General features: G+C 50.1%; 1 protein-coding gene across 2 annotated transcripts in view; it reads right to left on the bottom strand.

Moving 5' to 3' along the window:
* bbox1 (butyrobetaine (gamma), 2-oxoglutarate dioxygenase (gamma-butyrobetaine hydroxylase) 1) overlaps positions 1 to 21,522 on the bottom strand; it is a 302,194-nt gene that overhangs the window by 89,436 nt on the left and 191,236 nt on the right. For both annotated transcript variants that reach the window (XM_072466641.1, XM_072466642.1), the window contains one exon: positions 13,105 to 13,303. In XM_072466641.1, coding sequence (XP_072322742.1) covers positions 13,105 to 13,303 — 199 coding nt within the window. The remainder of the gene's footprint in view (positions 1 to 13,104; positions 13,304 to 21,522) is intronic.

The raw sequence follows: 21,522 nt of genomic DNA, 5'->3' as shown, positions 1-21,522 counted from the left end.
ACAGCCACAATTGTACAGGGTGATGGTGAGACCACATCTAGTGTTTTGGTCTCCTCATTTAAGAAAGGATCTAAAGGAGCAATTCAGAGAAAGTTCAGTAGACTGATAACTGCGATGGAGGGTCTGTTATTTTACGAGGAAAAGTTGGGCAAGCTGGGCCTGTATCCATTGGCATTTAGAAGATTGAAAGCTGATGTTATTGAAACATATGAGATCCTGAGGGAACCTAACAGGGTGCATGCTGAAAGGACTTGTGGGAGAGACTAGAACTAGGGGACCCAGTTTAAATATAAGGTGCCGGATTCTCTGTCCCACCAGCCCCTTTTTCCGGTGCGGAATAAATTCCACATCATATAATTCTCTAAATCTGAAAATTCAAGTTACACCTGAATGTCATTCATGCATAATTAGCACATGTGCAATCATGGCAGCTTTTCGATTTATTACTGTTACAATGAAAATGGATTCACAGAAATAGAAGAAGATACAGAATGCGTTTTAAGTGAGCGTACAGTTTAAAAGAAGAATCACTCAATACATTCCCAATAAACACAGTTCTGCACCTAACTTTGTGGTCAAGTTTACACCAGATTTGAATCAGCATAATTGCAGGAAATTTAGACTGGGGGATGGAGCCAACATGAGTTGAGATGTGTTTGGGAACGATTATGAAAGAGTCAGGTGGGCGTGTGTTACTCATAGGGGGCAGCACGGTAGCACAGTGGATAGCACAGTTGCTTCACAGCTCCAGGGTCCAGGTTCGATTCCCGGCTTGGGGTCACTGTCTGTGCGGAGTCTGCATGTTCTCCCCGTGTGTGCGTGGGTTTCCTCCGGGTGCTCCGGTTTCCTCCCACAGTCCAAAGATGTGCAAGTTAGGTGGATTGACCATTCTAAATTGCCCTTAGTGTCCAAAAGGTTTGGGTGGGGTTACTGGGTTGTGGTGATAGGGTGGAGATGTGGGTTTGGGTAGGCCGCTCTTTCCAAGGGCCGGTGCAGACTCGATGGGCCGAATGGCCCCCTTCTGCACTGTATATTCTATGATATCTATGATTTGTACCTGATTTTTAAAATCTTTTATGCCAGATATTTGCCTAATGCTTTGATTACACATGTGTCCACAACAACAACATATATAGAGTTAGGTGTCGTCAGTGTACACGTGGAAACTAACACAGCGCTCTGGGAGCGAATGCACAGGAAATTCCACCTCTGTGAATTTTCTGCATTTTTAATTTTGTAATTACAAGATTGAAGGCTTTTTTGTGCTTAGTTGGAAGACAAAAGCTGCCTGTGGTAAATTGGCAGTGGAATTAGTCAAAAACTGGCAAATGCCAACAGGGAATGCAGCCAGAGTCAGGAACACCCTTGGCCAGAGTTTCTGCTTCCCTGGCTCGCCAGGGACTTTGCATTGTTCTGGAGATTAAAGCCAAAGGAGGTGAGATGTACAGCCGTCCCGATGGAAGGAGCAATTAAAATAAAAATAAATTGTAACCTCCTTACATGGGCTGGTTGGGAAGTTTACTGGGATGAAGGTGGGCAGAAAGGTATGCTTGAACACTGAGGGAGGCAATACCACACATGCAGCAGCCAACATCCGAACACCCAGGGGATGGGGACATGTCCACGGCCGGAGGGTGGGTGAGTGCCACGAGGAGGGGGGGATGCCAGGAGAGATGGGCCAAGGGTTCGGAAGTCAGCCCGCATTGAGGAAGAAAGTGACAGAGGCATCATACTGGTTGTGCACAAGGGCGTTTATTGTGTGTAACAACTCTCACGATGGTGGCACCCCTCCCAACCCCCCCTCACCCTCTACCTACCCCCCCTCACCCTCTACCTACCTGTCCCCCCTCCGCCGGTGCCCTCGGTGATCCTCGATGTGCTTGGCCCTCCTAGCTCTACCACTACGTTTGGGTGTGTGCCCAGGATGCACATCTGATGTGGAGGCAGCCAAGCTGCTTACCATGTCCCGTGGTCTTCGATGTCCCTGGCGGGTGTCCTCTGAGGACTCCGAGGTCAGAGGGTCCCAGCTCACTTGTCAGCGGCACATACACAGCCGTGCCACCCTGTTCCTTTCGCTGGCTGTGAGACGCGGCCTCATCAGAGGGGTGGAACTCGGGGAAGCTGGTGGAAACTGTCACCCCTCCATAGGACAGGTCCGGGTTGGCACCCAGTGCCCTCTCCTCCCACTCAGTGTCCATAGGGCCCTGGGATTCACCTTGGAACGAGGTCAACTGATTCGAGCCCCGGCTGCCCCTGCATCATCCGGCTCTGCCAGCCCTGGTGGTTCCCCGATGTCTGCATCATCGTGTTGATGCTCTCGGCAATGCTCCTCAATGACTGGGCCATGCTCTGCAGTGCCTCGGCAATGCCCACCTGCGACTGGGACAAACTCTGCAGCGCTCAGCCATTCCCCATCTGAGAGCGGGACATGTCCTGCAGAATCTCAACAAGATCAGCCTGTTACTGGGTCAATTCCCCCATCGAGTCAGACAGCTATGACGTCACCGACTTCACCACGCCATGGACACCTTCACTAATGGTGCCAACGTCGTGCACCAGGCCCTCCCCTTGTCCGGCACCCTAGCAGTGTTGGCCTCAGTGCCACGCATTGCCGGTGACATCCCTCTGCGCTCATAGCCTGTGGGATTCCTCCAAGTGGCTATGGACCTGCTAGATTGTCACTGACATCTCCCTCGGGATGTCCCAGCCGCTCCCTAACATCTCCATCAGCTGCAGGATAGCCTGTTCCACAGCTCATCATCAGACTGCGACACAGCTGGATCCTGGGATCCAGCAGACATCTGACTGCTGTCTTGCCTGGTGGTTCCTGCCTCCATCTGCTGTACATCAACAGCAGTATGCGGTTCACCAGATTATTCCCCAGAAGCCTGACCACTAACATTTCCCACCAAGGTGCGTGTACCTGCGCTGGAGGAGGATGGGGATGACAGCTGTGACGCCTCAATCGCGTCTTCCTCGGAGCTCCCCTCCAAGGTAGTCTCCTGGGAGGCTGGAGAAGGTGCCACCTGGGATGGAGCAGCACCATCAGCTGGAGTACCTGCGGGAGAATGGACATGTGGTCAGTGGGAGGGATGGGTCATTCAAGTAAGGCAATAACAACTCACGTTTGACAGGTCCTGTGGGTGGGGCCCAGTGGTTCCTCATCTCTGAGGCGTCCACCAGCCTCCACGTTGGTGACCACTCTGTCCTCGGCCACCCCTGTCACCTCCAGGGCAAGCTCCTCGAAGGAGGTGAGGATTCTTATGTCCGGCTCACCACCGCCAGTCTGGGCCTCTCCCAAAGGTTGTGGGAGAGCTTTTACTGAGAAGACACTGAGAGGGCATCATTAGCCACACACGTGGTTCACAGTGGTGGAAGGGAGTGTGAGAAGGAAGAATTGCGGGGGTGAAGGGAGAGGGAGGGTGGAGGGAGGGTTTGGGGTTGGAGAGGAGGGTGTGTGTGGGGGGGTTGGAGGTCTCGTGGGGGAGGAAGGACTCGGTGGTTCGGGGGTCGGGGGGGGGGGGGGGGGGGGGGGGTTGGTGTCTAACTCACCTGTGATACCCGGTGTAGATCGTTGACCTTTTCCCAGCACTGCAGGCTAGTCCTCCAGGTTACACTCCAGGCGTTGACAGCTGCCGCCACTAGGCAGCACTGGCTGCTCTATGGCTGACCCTCCAGAGCTCTCGGGGGGGAACAGGACACCCCTGCTGGATGCCACTGTATCCAGGAGCCTCCGCAGGTCTGCAACCCCGAATCTTGGGACCAGTCTCCTGGGCGCCATTGTTGCGAGCTGGCTGTGGTTGGCTCGGCAAATGCTTCTCGACCTTGTTAGCAGAGGGCTGGCGAGCACGGTGCCGGTGAATCAGCTGGAGAGCATTCATTTGCGGCGAAAAACACATGGGGCTTCATTAAATGGACCGATTAACGTTGAATAGCGCTGCCGGCCTCACTGGGCCGAGCGCTGGGAAGCACACAGCACTTCCGGCTGGGAAGCACACGGCAGCTCCTACACCGTACAAACCTGAGACGATGTAATATGGAGAATGTTTGCAGATTAACTTTTGGCAACAAGAACCAATCCACCAGAGGCAGAACCGACGGAGAATCCAAATCCAGCTGGGCCAAGAGACAAACTGGACCATCCCGAGAACCTAACATGAAGCGAACCAATTGGGGAATACAGCACCTCAACTGTGAATCAAACACCCGAGTCAACCTCAGGTCACTACGTCGACTCTGGTTAAGATAAGCACTGACGACGCTCACACCAAGCCAAAGACACCAGAGGTTGCCGCCAGTACTGGAAACGGGGGCGAGATTCTCCGACCCCCCGCCGGGTCGGAGAATCGCCGGGGGCTGGCGTGAATTCCGCCCCCGCCGGTTGTCAAATTCTCTGGCACCGGATATTCGGTTGGCGGGCCCCACCCCGCAATTCTCCGGCCCGGATGGGCCGAAGTCCCGCTGCTAGGATGCCTGTCCCGCCGGCGTGGATTAAACCACCTCTCTTACCGGCGGGACAAGGCGGCGCAGGTGGGCTCCGGGGTCCTGGGGGGGGCGGGGGGTGATCTGGCCCCGGGGGGTGCCCCCACGGTGGCCTGGCCCGCGATCGGGGCCCACCGATCCGCGGGCGGGCCTGTGCCGTGGGGGCACTCTTTTCCTTCCGCCTTCGCCACGGTCTCCACCATGGCGGAGGCGGAAGAGACTCCCTCCACTGCGCATGCGCGGGGTGCCGTGAGCGGCTGCTAACGCTCCCGCGCATGCGCCACCCGGCAATGTGATTTCCGCGCCAGCTGGCGGGGCACTTCCGCCAGCTGGCAGGGTGGAAATCAGTCCGGCGCGGGCCTAGCCCCGTTAGGGCTCAGCCCCCAAGATGCAGAGGATTCCGCACCTTTGGGGTGGCGCGATGCCCGACTGATTTGCGCCATTTTTGGCACCTGTCGGCGGACATCGCGCCGATAGCGGAGAATTGCGCCCCAGATTCCTAAACAGAAATCAGAGAAAATTATGACCTCCGAAACATCTGACGTACTGAGTGATGTTGTTGATTGATTGTTCATGTTGCTAATTGATTGTTAACGTTATACCGTTTATTGTGTCTGGGACCTTTGATTTAAAGGGGGTGGACATGTTGTGTATTCACAATGTTTTAATGTTTCCTCACAAGCTGCCTTGTAGCTGAACAGCAGCACCATAAGAGAACGATTGTGTGATGTCATCATCATTGGCCGTTTGGACGGTTAATCGGGCAGTCTAACATCACAGCCTGTCGTGTTAATATCTTCTAAATAAAGCTCTATGTTTTGGCTGAACCTCCAAGGCCTTCAGACTCAATCTTGAATCCACCACAGTGCCAATGGTACAAATGGTAGGCAATGTTTCACTCATCAGATAATGGCAGAACAATTTGTTCTACATGTCTAACTATTATAAGACAAAATCAGGCTTCCCAGTACACCTGAGATTGTAGTATCCTGGTACAGAGTGAATAAAACCACGAATCATATAGCAGCCAGAGAAAGTTGCATTTCCAGATTAAGGGTAATTTTATTTCAACTGGAAGAACAAAAATATTCATGTGTTTTCCAACGTAATAACTGCTGGTATCAGGATATACTATTTTCATTGTTGCTATGGTAAACAAGTTTTATTTACTGTCAATATCGCAATGAATTGCTCTTTAGTCAAGCAATCTAAAAGGATTACTCCAGCATACAGGCAAAAGTTTTACCGTGTAGTTTTATGTTTGTATTTATGCAACTCAAAAAATAACAGTTTCTCAGAATTTCATAGTCATCTAGCAAGTGTCTGGAAACGTAATGAAAGCCTGGGTCTTGTGAATAACATTTTTTTTCTTCATAAAGAAAACATGGATACCTGACCAGTTGTCAAATACGAGTAGGCAGTCATTTTCAAGGAATCTCTAATTTGGGGCTTCAACTGAGAAGTAGCTTTTCAGTACATTTTAGTTACTGTAATAAACTCTGATGCAGCTGGCTGAGATGATACCATGTACAGAATGCAAGTAGTAAGTACAGTGGGGATCAGGGACAAAGGATATCCTAGATGGTGATCCTAACCACTGTGCCTCAAAGCGCCAGGGACCCGAGATCGATTCCAGCCTTGGGTCCCTGTCTGTGTGGAGTTTGCACATTCTCCCCATGTCTGTCTGAGTGGGTTTCCTCCGGGTACTCCGGTTTCCTCCCATGGTCCAAAGATATGGAGGTTATGTGGGGTTATGCTAAATTGTCCCTTAGTGACCAAATATGTATAGGTTAGGTGGGGTTACAGGGATAGGGCGGAGGATTGGGCCTCAGTCATGTGCTTGTGCAGAGGGTTTGGTGCAGACTTGATGGGCCGAATGGCCTCCTTCTGCACTGTAGGGATTATATGGTTGTGAAAAAAGATACTGGCTCAGATTTTACTGTCAAAATAGCATTGAGGCTAATGAAGCTCATGGTTATTAATGGCCATTAGCAGACCTGTGATATTAGTGTGGTTCAATAGAAACAACCTTCATTCCAACAACAAAGGGTATATTGAAGTCAGAGGGTGAATCAACTCTTTAGTGAATAACACCATTAACACATTCCAAGGTTTTCATCACCAGATTCATAATTGAGCAAGCTCAGGACAAAATAGCCACTAGGGACTGCTGTTGGATACAAACCATGTTGAACACAACTGCTTGTTCCTCTGGAAATGTCGTGGCACAGAAATTAATATGTGCATATGTGGGGCTGCGGGAAAGAGAGGTTGTGGAATTGCAGGCACCTCGTACAAATAGAGCTTATTTCTTTGACCATATTCTAAAATGGAGTGGCCGTGGCTCTTTTATATGACATCGAACTGCAAAAATCCATCATTTTTGTTCAGTACAAAATTGTTTATTCCAAAAAACAATTTACACCTTTTTAGCTTACTCTTAAAAATTATTTTCAATATTGCTGAGTAGCCTTTTGCCTTGCTCTAAAAAGGAAACACTGGCAAGAATACCAAATCTCAAAGGGAAAAATAATATATACTGCATGAAGAAGGTGCTGATTGGTTGGCAAGTGGAGGCATTACCACGGAGAATGCACCAGGAACAGTTAACTGCCAAGCTTTTGTTTAAATAAGCAAAATATTGCGGATGCTGGAATCTGAAACAGGACCAGAGGCTACTGGAAAAACTCAGCAGGTCTGCCAGCATCTATCAGGAGAGAGACAGAGTTAACATTTTGATTCCATAGACCCTTAGTCGGAACTGAAAGGAGGGAGAATGTTACAGCTACAGAACTGCAACACAAAGTAGCAACTTCAAGAACAAACTGCAGGTGGCTTGGTTTGAGAGTGTGTGTGTGTGTGTGGGGGGGGGTTGCGGTTGCATTGTATGAGATATTAAGAAAAAAGAGACGGAAGGGGGGGTTTAAGATCGAGGGGAAAGGTCAAACTCTAAAGTTCCTGAACTCATTGTTGAGTCCCGAGGGCTGCAACATGCCCAACCGGAGGATGAAATGATGCTCTGAATGGAACCATGCAACAGTTCACCTCCAGTTGAGAAGTGAGCCAATTAGGATGTATGGCCAGGTCAGGAGGGGTATAGGATGACCTATGGGAATCGTGTATGTGAAACTTGATGCCATTTCAATGTGATGGTGAGATTTCTTTGTTCTACAGAATCACTCGATTCTGGAGAGCTAGGAGACTAGTTGTGTCCTGGGTTTTTGTGAAACGAGTCAGACTTGCAAGTCGAATAAAAATAACTAATGCTATGCCTACAAATCCATCTCGAGTTTTATTGAGGCCAGATGACGGGTAAAGAATTTAGGAATTCTCACAGTCATGGTTTCTATTCCCTCACCTGCAATATCCATTTCTATGACTCTTCAGGATCCATCCTTGTCTTCCTTACCATGGCCCATTGTGTCTTCACTCTAACTGAACAAATCGCCTAGTCCCACTCCCTTCTCCCCGTATCCCTGCACATTATTCCTTTTCAGATAACAGTTCAGTTCCTATTTGAATGCCTCAATTAAACCTACTTCCGCCACACTCTCAGTCTATTCTAAACCCCAATCACTCGCTGTGTAAACACATTTCTCCTCATATCATTTTTCTTCCTTTACTAATTGCTTTCAATCTAAGCCCTCTCATTCGTCAAGCTTTCATGAGTGGAATGGTTTCTCCCTATGTTCTCATCCAGCCCCCTCATGATTTTGAAAACCTCTATCCAATCTCCTCCCAGCCTTCTTTTCTCCAAGGAAAACAGTCCGAGCTTCTCCAATCTGTCTCCATAACTGAAGTTTCTCAGTCATGTAACAATTCTCATGAATCCTTTCTACATCCTTTCTGATGCCCTCACATCCTTTCTAAAGAGCTGCTCCCAGAATTGGACAAAATGGGTGGAATTTTCCCAAATTTTGGCCATGTCACTTTAAGTGCAAAAACCAGAGCAAATCCTGCTGGCTCTAAAGGAACAGTCTGGACCGCTATTGCTAGGAAATTTGATGGAAAAAAATTGCCCACATGAAAAGTGCTGCGCAGACTGTCTGATTCACCTGTTCTGGGGGCTATCTGAGCACTTCAATCAAGGGACTGCTGCATTTAAACGGCTTCACAACAATTGCTCTCATTCAATCCAGGAGGTTGGCATTGAGGAAGCCAGCTCCACATTTTACGGCGAGGACCCTAGCTGGAGCTTTGCATGCTGTGGAGGAAAGGGGAACAATCTACCCTCAAGCTGTAGGAGACCCTCCAGCAAGATCACTAACCTCGCCTGGGAGATGGTGGCAGCACGGGTGAGTGCCAGCGCCTTCCACAAGGGGACGGTGTGGCAATGCCACAAAAAGATGAATGACCTCCTCCACTCTGCCGAGGTCAGTGTTCCCTGTATCCTCTCTACACTCCATCTTGCTGTCACCCCTCGGAATGCGACCTTGACGCCACCTGCTGCCACCTAGAAGGGACTCCCGAACTGCCAAAAGCTTCCTCACACCGCCTGGTAGTTCTTTCCTCACAGCCCCTCCCTGCTCAGGCGCCGGACCCACACATGCTGGGTTTCATCAACATCTGACCCACTAGGCGGCCAGCTAATGTCATCCCCATTTATTTCCCTGCAGGATAAGCTTGCTCACAACCGCGGTGACCGAGCGAAGACATCTGGTGGGATTCCGGAATTGAGATCCTGACTGTATTTGAGGAGGGAGCCCCTGGAGCTCGCAGCAGATGAGCAGGAGCGGGCCTGTGCTGAGAGCAAGGTGGGCCTGCGGGGAAAAAGTGAGGAATCTCTGCACATTCTTCCAGATGGCCAAACTCAAGTAACTTGTAAAAATTCAAAATAACCTCCTTACTCTTGTTCTCTATGACCCTAGGAATGAAGTCCAGGATTCGGTATGATGTCTCAAACTGTCACTTCCAGGTTTTCAATACCCACCACTCTTGCTAACCACATTCTTGAGATGAATCACAAACTCAAAATCTTGCGGGCCATTTTAACATAACGCTGTGGCTTAAATTCCACATCTTATCAAGGCTGTTTGTGTTAGATTCTCCCTTAGGGAGACTAAAGGCACGATTCTCCGCCTCGTTAATAATAATAATCTTTATTGTCACAAGTAGGCTTACATTAACACTGCAATGAAGTTACTATGAAAAGCCCCTAGTCGCCACATTCTGCCACCCGTTCGGGGCAGCACAGTAGCACAATGGTTAGCACGGTTGCGTCACAGCTCCAGGGTCCCAGGTTTGATTCCCAACTTGGGCCACTGTCTGTGAGGAGTCTGCACGTTCTCCCCGTGTCTTCGTGGGTTTCCTCCGGGTGTTCCGGTTTCCTCCCACAGTCCAAAGATGTGCAGGTTAGGTGGATTGGCCAAGATAAATTGCCCTTAGTGTACAAAAGGTTAGGTGGGGTTACTGGGTTAGTGGGGTAAGGTGGAGACGTGGGCTTAAGTAGGGTGCTCTTTCCAAGAGCCGGTGCAGACTCGATGGGTTGAATGGCCTCCTTCTGTACTGTGGATTCTATGATTCTATACACAGAGGGAGAATACAGAATGTCCAATTCACCTAACAGCACATCTTTCGGGACTTGCGGAAGGAAACCGGAGCATCCGGATGCAACCGGTCCGCCCCTGTAGGTGAAATCGGGATCTCGCCGTCGCGTGACGAGAAACTAATTCTCACCACTTAAACCCCAGTTGCATACAGTTAACGGGAGCCACCCATATCCAACGGCCCCCAGTTATTCATCGGCCTCCCCAGCAAGTGGTCACGCTGGCGCCGATTAGTAGTCCTTTTTAAAAACGTGAACCTGGCGGAAAAGATTCAGTGGGGAGCTGAGGAGGTGAGTAGCCATCATTGTTCACAGGCAAAGAGCCGGGGGGAGCTGGGCCTGCCGCCCCATTGCTCAGCGGGGGGTGGCGGACCCTTGGCTGGGGGGGGTGCAGGGAGGGAGAGACAGCGCCGGCTGGGGTGGGCCGCCATGGGGGAGGATGGGGGGAGAGGCGCTGTGGGGGCAACTGGGGGGCAACTGCTCGCAACACCACCATGCCAGCCCCTGGATTGTGTTTACCCGTTCCTGCGCAATCCTTGTCCCGCCTGTCTGCCCCACCGACCACCCATAACCCCCACCGACTGCCAGGCATCTGCCCCGCGGCTGAAGGCTATTGTTAATAGGGAATTGGCAACCGTGGTTCAGTTAATACTTCACACAACCCAAGTGGATTCCTGTGGGTGGGCAAGCCATGTAGCATGTGGGAGTCATTGCCTAGCATCCCAATCAAACCGTGATGCCTGGACACTGTACCTGAACGCTGCAGGAGGCAAAACCACACACGCAGCAGCCAACATCAGAACACCCAGGGGATGGGAAACAGCTCCGGGGACATGTCCACAGCTGGAGGGTGGTTGAATGGCATGTGGAGGGGACCAGCGCCTGGTCCAGGTGACGTTGTGAGCGGGTGTCCGAGGTAGAGGGTCTGGGATCCCGTGAGGTGGCCTGCTGTGGCCTGGTGTGCGAGGGCAGGACATTCTGGGTTGGGCAGGGGGAGTGGATAAATGGGGGAATGGGGTGGAAGCCACCATTGTTTGTCAGTCTTTCCCAATTCCTTAAAGATATTGAACGCTATGGCAGGCAGATGGGACCCAGAGCTTGCCCCAGTTATGCTGTTGGTAATCTATGCGGCCAGATGCCAAAGATGGCAGTAGCAGCAGTGTCTGCGGATGCTCCAGGGGGCGGCCCATGTGCTGGACCCCACCCTACATCCTGAGGGGGAGGAAGAGGACAGGATGATGAGGTGGCACCGGACTAGCAGTGGCTGGAGGACGAGGCCAGGGAGGAACCTGAGGACCAGGAGGAGGGGTAGGACAGGCGGCAGCGGCGAGGGACCGGCAAGCTCGGAGGGCGAGGCAACATTCTGTCGAGACCCTCAGCCATGACCGTCACTGACCGTGCACGCCTTGGACACCCTCATGAATAGTACAACCGACGTCACCACCCTAGCACTGTTGGCCTCAGTGCCACACCTTGCCGCCGACATGTCCAGCACCTGTTGCATCTGGGACTCCTCCAAGCGGCAATGGACCTGCTGGAATGTCGCTGACATCTCCCTGGCTGCATCCTAATGTCTCCATCAGCTCCGGGAATACCTCTTCCACTGGCTCAGCATCAGGCTGGGACCCAGTTGGGTCCTGGGATCCAGCAGCCCTCCCACTGATGTCTACCTTGGGGTTCCTGCCTCCACCTGATGTGCATCATCAGCAGTGTGGTGCTCACCAGATTGTGCCCCAGAAACCTGACCACTAATATTTCCCACCGAGGTGTATGTATCTGCGCTGGTGGAGGGTGGGGACGATGGCTGTGACGTGACTATTACGGTGGCAGCCTTGGAGTTTTCCTCTGAGGTGGTCTCATGGGAGACTGGAGAGAGTGCCACCCGGGATGGGCCAGCTCCGTCGGGAGACCTATGGGAGAATGGACATACCGGGCGACACGGTAGCACAGTGGTTAGCACTGTTGCTTCACAACGCCAGGGTCCCAGGTTTGATTCACGGATTGGGTCACTGTCTGTGCGGAGTCTGCACGTTCTCCCCGTGTCTGCATGGGTTTCCTCCGGGTGTTCCGGTTTCCTCCCACAGTCCAAAGATGTGCAGGTTAGGTGGATTGGATATGCTAAATTACCCTTAGTGTCCAAAAAAGGATGGGTGGGGTTACTGGGTTATGGGGATAGGGTGGAGGTGTGGGCTTAAGTGGGGTGCTCTTTCCAAGGGCCGGTGCAGACTCGATGGGCCGAAGGGCCTCCTTCAGCACTCTACATTCTACACAAGAATCATAGAATTTACAGTGCAAAAGGAGGCCATTCGGCCCATCGAGTCTGCACCGGCTCTTTGCAAGAGCACCCTACCCAAGCCCACACCTCCACCCTATCCCCATAACCCAGCAACCCCACCCAACACTAAGGGCAATTTTGGACACTAAGGGCAATTTAGCATGGCCAATCCACCTAACCTGCACATCTTTGGACTGTGGGAGGAAACCGGAGCACCTGGAGGAAACCCACACAGACACGGGGAGAACGGGCAGGCTCCACACAGACAGTGACCCAAGCCGGGAATCGAACCTGGGACCCTGGAGCTGTGAAGCAATTGTGCTAACCACAATGCTGCCATGCTCTTTCCAAGGGCCGGTGCAGACTGGATGGCCGAACGGCCTCCTTCAGCACTATAAATTCTACACAAGACTCTATACAAGAATCCTTAACGACAAGACTATTTATCAACCCTTGCCAATTTTATTAAACCAGTCAATATGCATATTAAAATGACCCATGATTACCGTTAGGCCCTTCTCACAAACCCTCATTATTTCTTGGTTTATACTATCCTCCACATTGGAAGTAAATACAATGGACTAAACTGAAAGACTTTTCTCTCCAGCCTAATGTCCCTCTTAAACATTCTGCACCACTGTTCATGATCTCTTTGATCCATCATTACTTTACAGATGTGAATAACTATTCATTGATTGCAGGATATGTTTGAATGGATTCACAGTTGTATATTCATGATAAGCAGGAGAACGGCATTTTGTTGCAACATTTTATAATAGTTTGAATTATTTGTTTTACCTACCCGTAAAATGTCAACCTCAGGTAGCCAATCCTCTTTCCCAGCTTGGCCACTTGTCCTTTCTCTGCGGGAGCGTGCTTTAGTCGCACAATTCCTGTTTGACGGAGATTTCTCAGCCATTGATAGGCAACTTCATCATTGTCCAGCACCTCCTCAAAGTTGACAGTAGGGATCTGAAGCTGTGAGCCCCAATTCTGTTGATCTGTTTTAAGGAAAATTTAGAATCATTGTTCGGAGTTGTATTCACAAAAATGGTTTACAGTAAACAGTTGTACAAGGGGCTGGTTTAGCACAGGGCTAAATCGCTGGCTTTTAAAGCAGACCCAGGCAGGCCAGCAGCACGGTTCAACCAGCCTCCCCGAACAGGCGCTGGAGTGTGGCGACTAGGGGCTTTTCAGAGAAACTTCTTTTGAAGCTTACTTGTGACAATACGCGATTTTCATTTCATTTCAAGGTGGAAGACCATGAACAATAAAATGCTGTTAAAAGGATCAGTTGAATTTATCATCACACTTTTTCACGTCCCACAGAATGTTCTAAACCACTACTTAATCTCCTAATTACTGTAGGTACTGTTACTTTAGGAAGAAATCATGACAACCAGATTGCACACAGCAAGATTTTGAAACAACATATGACATAAACAGCAAGTCATTTGTGCGATATTGCGAATGAAGGAATGTTGGCCAGGAAACCAGGAGAAGCTTTGGGTCGGAATCTTCAGGTCACATCAGCAGTGGGAATCGTGGCCCGAAAAATTCAAACTGTTAGAATTTTGTTCTCCTGACTTTGATGGAGGACTAAAGTTGGATTGAGCTTTCCAGTGAACAATGTTAGGAACCATATTTGCATTCATTAGCATCTCATGCATGCTTATTAAAAGGCCAACTGACAAGAATTTAGTTTGCCCTCCAAATCAAGTTGCCCATTATTGAGAATTTAGAATGTTCAGTTTTACGATTGTCTTTAAGTGGCATCCGCCTGACGAGCTTCACTTCTTCCAAGACTTTGAGGCCAGTAAATTCTGATTGTGGCTTTACTCATATCGAGTGCTGGTTCAGAAGCTGCACCAAGGCTGGACATAGGAGGTGGGCTATGCGGGAGAATGTGGCTGGGGTGCGGGGGGTGGGGGGGGGTGGGAAGAGTGTCCAGGGCAGGGTGGGTGGGTGAATGGCTAGAGAAAGGGTGGGGAGAGTATCCGGGGAAGTGTGGGGGTAGTGTATCCGGAGAAGGGGGGAAAGTGTGCCTGGAAAAATGGGTGGAGAGAATGTCTATGGAAGAGGAGGGAGAGAGTGTCTTAGAGAGTGGGGTCAATGGTGTCACTGGTGGGGTCCTGTGGGGGTGATCAGCCATGATCTGATAAAATGGCGGTGCAGGCTCGAAGGGTTGAATGGTCTCCTCCTGCTCATATTTCTTATGCTCTCATAGTGAACTCAGGGTACTGATGCAAAGAGAGAAATGCCACAATCAGAGGAAGCGGAGTGGGATGTGGTAGAATGGCAGGGGCAGGATGAGATTTTGGTACATGAAGGTCTCGCGGGGAGGGTGGCAAGAAGGTGCTCGGGAAACAGGAGGGGCTGGTTCAGGGTCAGGATGGGCATAGGGACGGTAAAGGGTGTTGGCTCGGAGGGGAAGGAAGGAATGTGGACGTGGATTATAATCGGGTCCAGGACATTGGGAGAGAGGAAAGGAGGTATTGAATGGGTCAAAGGTGATGTCGGGAGGTCAATCACAGAGAGAGGTGATTGGAGCTGGGGCTGGTTTAGCACACTGGGCTAAATCGCTGGCTTTTAAAGCAGACCAAGGCAGGCCAGCAGCACGGTTCAATTCCCGTACCAGCCTCCCCGAACAGGCGCCGGAATGTGGCGACTAGGGGCTTTTCACAGTAACTTCATTTGAAGCCTACTTGTGACAATAAGCAATTTTCATTTCATTTTCATTTCATTTCATTTCATTTCATTTTCAGAGGTGGTGGAGCAAGAGTAGAATATTATGCAGACCATTTGTCAAATCTGACCATGCAGTTAGTCAGTAAGTGTGATCCTTTGAAGTGAGTGGAGGGTGTTTTTGGGTGGGTGGAGTTTAAGATCAGCACAATTGGTCGACAAAAGGGACACCCTGATAATTATGAGGCAACTGGTTGATAACGATGCTCAATAGTCTTCTCATCTGTTATGGTAAAGCTCACACAGAAGCAGGATTGTTCCCCTCATGGCTCTCATAACATTGAGATCCCAGCAAGTGTGGATCTGCTGTTCATTATGTATCATTTGCCATCTGTAGTAAGAGGCAGGGATGGAGCAAGGGAGTTGGATGCCTCAAAGGGTCACGGCTGGTGGGTGGCAGCCATGGTTGATAAGGGCTCATGCAGTTAGTCTTTCTGTTCTGCCAAGGCAATATAGCCTTTCGTTTTTTTATAAATTTAAAGTACCCAATTAATTTTTTTCAATTAAGTGTCAATTTAGCGTGGCCAATCCACCTAACCTGCACATCTTTAGGTTGTGGGGGTGAAACCCACGCAGACATGGGGAGAATGTGCAAACTCCACACGGACAGTGACCCAGGGCCGGGATCCGAACCCGGGTGCTCAGCGCCACAGTCCCAGTGCTAACCACTGCGCCACATTCACCCCTGGCAATGGCCTTTCTATTGAATCTGCAGAATGTTATGATTCCAGTTGGTGTGATTGCAGAATGGAACCATGGCTCAAAAGACCGTAACTTTGACTTTGCTTAAAAAATGTGGATATACAGTCACAGGACTGCCAATTAGCTTTTAACAACAGAAAAAAAACATATTAAACATGAAAAGTTTGACCATAATACAATATTCCTTCACTCCCACTTATCTTTACAAATATTTCAAATCTTCAGTCTCTGCATCTCTGGAACTAACTCATACGCACTTAGGATAGCTTTCCTTACTACATCCTAATCTACAGATACCTCTTCTGACAACGACGCATACACCTCACTAGCCCTACCTACCAGTTTACTTTGCAAAAGTAATGGCCAAATTTATTTTGGTCATTGTTCAGCTACCTTTTCAAAAAAAGTAAAGAATGCTTCCAAGTCCTTTCCTCAAATTTTGGAAGAGCTTGCATAAATTTTAACATTTCCCCACTGGGTAGGTATCTAGAAATAAGTCCTTCCTGACATCTCTATTTTGACGGCCAGCTGTTTAAACTACAATTCTCTACCTCTCTCCTTTTCTCTTTCTGCCATTGCTAATTTCTCAATTTCAATTCCCTTTCCTGTCTTCTTTCTTTCTCCTGCATTTTAGGTTTCTTTGTTTCTGTTTCCTTTTGAAAAGCTCTCTCTTTTTCTTTTTTCATAGTATGAATAGAAACCCTACAGTGCACCAATCGTCCTAGAGCCACACCCCTACCCGATCCCACCAGTCCCACATATTGATCATGGCCAATCTACCTAACCTGCGCATCTTTGGACTGTGGGAGGAAACTGGAGCACCCGGAGGAAACATACACAGACATGGGAAGAAAGTTCAAACGCCACACAGACAGGCTGCTGTCCGACCAGGGTCCCTCATTCCAATTCTGCCGCCAATGGTACACTGAGGCTGTTTAGCACAGGGCTAAATCGCTGGCTTTGAAAGCAGACCAAGGCTGGCCAGCAGCACGGTTCAATTCCCGTACCAGCCTCCCCGAACAGGCGCTGGAATGTGGCGACTAGGGGCTTTTCACAGTAACTTCATTTGAAGCCTACTTATGACAATAAGCGATTTTCATTTTTTTTCATGCATTCAATTCAAGTTTTTTCATTTGTAATTTAGTTTTTGTCAATTTAATTGCCTCACCTTTCAGGTATACCCTGCAATGTTAAATGCTGAGGTATACTTTCAATTATGTCAGCTTTCCTTACCTGTCTGGATAATCCCAATTGCAATTTGTCTGTTAGTTCAGTTAACTGACTCTTGATTGCTTTTTATAAACCAGTCAGAGTTACATCTCCTACCTTTAGAAAAGTCTTAGAATTTTCCGATGCAATTTTGGATTCCAACCTCACAGCAACTCCAATTCTTATTTCCAGTACCTTCACTTAAATTTTTCTTAAAAGATTCACAGATTCCACCTTTTAACAATAAATCCCAAATTAAATTTATTATTCTGCATCCAAAAGCCCTTTCTCTTTCTCGCACTTCATTTGTTCTGCTCTTACTGGACAGCGAGGTCCCAGGCTGGAATCCTGGCTCAAAAGACTTATGTAGAAAACATGGATAAACAGTCACAGGAATGCCAATTAGCTTTTAACAACATTGACTTAATATGAAAAATTTGACGGTAACACAATACTCTTTTACTCCCACTTATCTTCACAAATATACACATATTTTAAAGATAATACAGTCTACAACATATATCTTACACTATAGTGTTCTCAGTAAATACACAGCCCCTGTGATCAGACACACCCCACCCTTAAACCAAGTGGCAGATGCCACCCAATTGATGTTCTATGGATTTCTCCTTAGCAATCTGGCCCGGATGATTATTATACCGGGGGCCAACTGACCTCACTCCACTCTGGCTCTCACATGTGCTTCAAAACTCCACTCTCGAAAAGATACACCTTGGAATCTTATTTCAAACAATGCTTTCCTTCAGCTGTTTTCAGCATGTATCCGCTTCCAGGTCTTCCAACTCTCCTTTCAGTATTCCTTTGCCTTGAGTAGCCATGTGCATTCAAACTTCCATAAATTGCTCAGGTATACAGCCACCAATTGCATGCCAATTGCTTTGCATCTGTAGTAAGATATCACAAACGTTTGGCTGGATTCTCCATCTCTGAGACTAAGTGCTGACGCCAGGACAGGTTTTGTGGACTTCTACGACAGCAAAACTGGCACCACCTGGACTGATTCAGCGAGCGTTGAGGGGCTAGCACCAGCGCCGCGTGGAACACCATTGATTCCAATGAGAAGCATTGCCGGATTCACCGGATTCACAATTGGCACTCAGGAGGCTGACTAGCTGCAGCCGCGTATACACACTTCACTCCCCACACACACCATCCCAGCCAACAAGGTGGCAGTGAGGAGGGCGGCATTCCGTTTCACCGACGCCAAGCTGGAGACCCTCCTGGACGCGGTGGAGAGAGGTGGGCCACCCTGTACCCCGGCCCAGGAAGGAGGCTGCCGACCCCCGCCGTACGCCGTGCCTGAACGCAGGTGGCAGAGGCCATCAGCACCACCAGCAATACCATCCGGACCGGCTTGCAGTGCCGTAAAATACTACAAGACCTCCTCAGGGCAGCTAGGGTGAGTAGGCAACACTGTGCCTCTGGCACCAACCCTTGTCCCACACCCATAACCCTAACCCCCCCCCCCCCACCCGGAGGGCGGCCAAACCCTCACTCTGAACCATATGTTGGCACCCATACCGTTCGCCATGGCCGGGTACCCTGACCACTGAAGCCACCAGCTGCCCACCCCCCAGGAGCTGCTGCTGAACATGCATGCCACCCACACCAACACCACACGGGTGGCATCCCTGGTAAAGGCATTCGGGACAAGGGTTTGGGCTATGGATCAGCACGTTCAAGGCCTGGGGCATTCTGTACAGGTGCTGGCTGAGGCCCAGAACAGGATTGCCTCCTCACAGGCAGCCATAAGCGAGAGCCACCTGGAAATTGCAGTGGCGCTCCTGAGCGGAGCCCAGTCACAGCGGGACATGGCTGAGAATGTCGGTGTCATTGCCCAAGCGCTGGCCAACATGCCGCAGACACAGTGGGAGGTGGTCCAGTCCCAGATGGAATTGGCACAGTCACTGGCTGATGTGTCACAGATCCAGAAGGTGATGGCACTATCAATGGGTGATGTGGCGTAGTCCCAGGCGGAGATAGTCCACTCCCTGTGCTCCATGGCCACGAGCATGCAGACCCTGGGCGAGACCAGAGTGGGCCTCCAGGACTGACAGAGCCAGATGGCAGGGGGGCCTCAGGGGCTAGCTTCGCTTGCACCCCTGTCCCATGGAGTAGCCCGGAGGCCACGGGGCACCCCGAGGGAGGAGGTGATGACTCCCGCAGGGGAGGTGCCAGAACACTGCAGCACCTCGGATTACCCCCTCCTGTCCCTGGCGCATCTGTGAGTAGCGGCCAAAACAGGGCAGTGCTACGCCACCTGGGACACCTGAGCAGCAGCCGGGCCAATTCAGGCCCGGTCGCCCCAGAAGACGGCCGCCAACCGGGACCCAGGTCGCAGGGCGGGAATCACGGCAGGCCACCTCCATTCCTGATGTACTGTCTGGGGATCCACCTCGACATAGCGTTAGGGCCCATAGGCCAGGAAGTTAGTTAAGTCGGCACGGGTGCAGGGCACAGTTTAGATATAGGGGCTAGGGCACGAATCTGTAAATATTTGTGCACATTAAACACCAGTAAACACTGTGGCAACCTGCCTCGGTGCTCTGTCAGATGGATTTGAGGGATGGCTGGTCTGGGCTAGCCAGAGAGGGGGGAGGAGAATGGGTGGATGTTATGGGTGATCTGGGCTCACCACCCTCCTCCACCCAACTGTCCCCACCACTGTCAACCCATGGATCTGATGCAGTGTCCGTGCTGGCCAGTCTGCCCCTCGTCCGGCCCCCATCCTCTGCCGACCCTCCAGTCGGTGGTTGAAGGTGTCGTGCAGACTGCCCGAGTATCGGGTGCAGACGTGCATGATGCGCATCTGATGGTCAAATATCGGCTGCACATTTATCGAGTGGAACCTCTTTTTTTTGTACAGAGCGGCCTATCATTTAGAGCTGCTCATGGGGCAACATGCATCCCGTCGACCACTCCCTGGACTCGGGGCATCCTGTCGATGGCGACGAACCCCGCTGCCCGGGCATCCTGGTGGGCTTGGTTCACATTGAAATGGATGTATTGTGCCTACTCGGCATATGGGGCAACCGTGGCGGCGCGGATGCACCTGTGCATCGAGCTCTGTGAGATCCCGGATAGGTTCCACCTGGTGCCTGGAAGAAGCCCGTGGCGCAAAGGTTCAGGCGACCGTCGCTCCACTCCCCCGTGGTGCTAGGTGTGCCATGAGCTGGCAGGTATGTTGCACTATCTCCCTGAAAAGCCGGAATCTTCTACGGCATGCTCGGTCTGGCAGGTCCTCCAACAGCAGGCATTCGGTACACACGAGGCCTCATGCAACGTCTCCTATGAACCTCCTCCTCCTCGGCCTCCTGAGCGGCTGTCTCCTGTTCCTCTGGAGAAGGCTCCGCTGCTGCAGCTTCCTCCTCCTCGAGCAGCGCCCGCTCGGACAGATGCAGGGCATCCCCAAAGGCTGCGGCGACTAGCAGGAAGGGCATCATTGCTGATTGTATTCAACTATCCATTGTCTGCGCGGGATGAAAAGCTGACATGTTAGCTTGGTGCGTACCGCCATGCCCACCCACGTCTACAGGGCTACATGGTGGCCCCGGGCGGCACTGGGGCTCTGCCCCGCATGACTCCCTCCCCTATCCACGCACCCTTGGCCCTGCCAGTGCCGGCACCGTGGACATTAATACTAAATATTTTGTTGTCTGTGAAGCATTTTGAATGGTGAAAGGTGCGAAATAACTGCAAGTTCTTATTTAACAGGCTGCCATTTTGCAAATCTCTTGAAGTGGGATGAAGTACAACATTTATGAGACTTTTGCAGGCAATGATTACTGCAACTTCCCCAGTGAATTAGAGAGCCAATATGAACAATTAATTGGTAACTTGATATAAACATTAAAAAAGAATTCAGCTGCTGCTTTAGATTTGCTCTTTGCTCCTGAAAAATCTCTTATGCAATTTCTTCCCCATACAATAGGCGATAAATACACTATGACTGCCCTAATGCACTTACCTGTGCTGATTTTATGGCAGTTATGGTGAGGTAGACCTGTCTCTAGGTCAGGTGTATGTAATCATAATAACAAGTGTAAGGAACCTCTTGTTAAATCCTTGCGTCCCTTTCAAGTATTGTTTTGCTCGCTGCTGCAACATTGCAGATTCTGTTTTTAATACTACAGACTTTTGGTTTGACCTGAACACCCTCTCCGGTTCACAGAGATCGGACGGTGCCCCCATCTCAAATTTAATTTAAAGACCCTCCACAGACATTAATCCAGATCTCGGGATCATTAGTACAGCAACATAATCAGTATGATCATTTTAAAAGAGACGTCACTTGTAACTAACATGTCATAATCAAACCAATAATCAATTGACAGTTCTCAAGGTGCTGTGCTTGATAAAGTTCCCTTTGAACAAAATCTGACATGTCTCAGCAAAATTTTGTCTTTTATTCCTTAAAAGTATACTTCTATTTTAAAATTTCACATGGACCTGTAACATCAATATTTATGGTGGGCAATAGCTAGTGCCAAGCAAGGATGATCTGTGGCTCTCAAAATTTGGATTTTGGATTTGTTTTATTGTC

Source organism: Scyliorhinus torazame, chromosome 10 (genome assembly GCF_047496885.1).
Source record: "Scyliorhinus torazame isolate Kashiwa2021f chromosome 10, sScyTor2.1, whole genome shotgun sequence".
Classification (NCBI taxonomy): domain Eukaryota; kingdom Metazoa; phylum Chordata; class Chondrichthyes; order Carcharhiniformes; family Scyliorhinidae; genus Scyliorhinus; species Scyliorhinus torazame.
The sequence above is the reverse complement of the archived record's forward strand: the minus strand, read 5'-3'. Positions and strand labels throughout refer to the sequence as shown.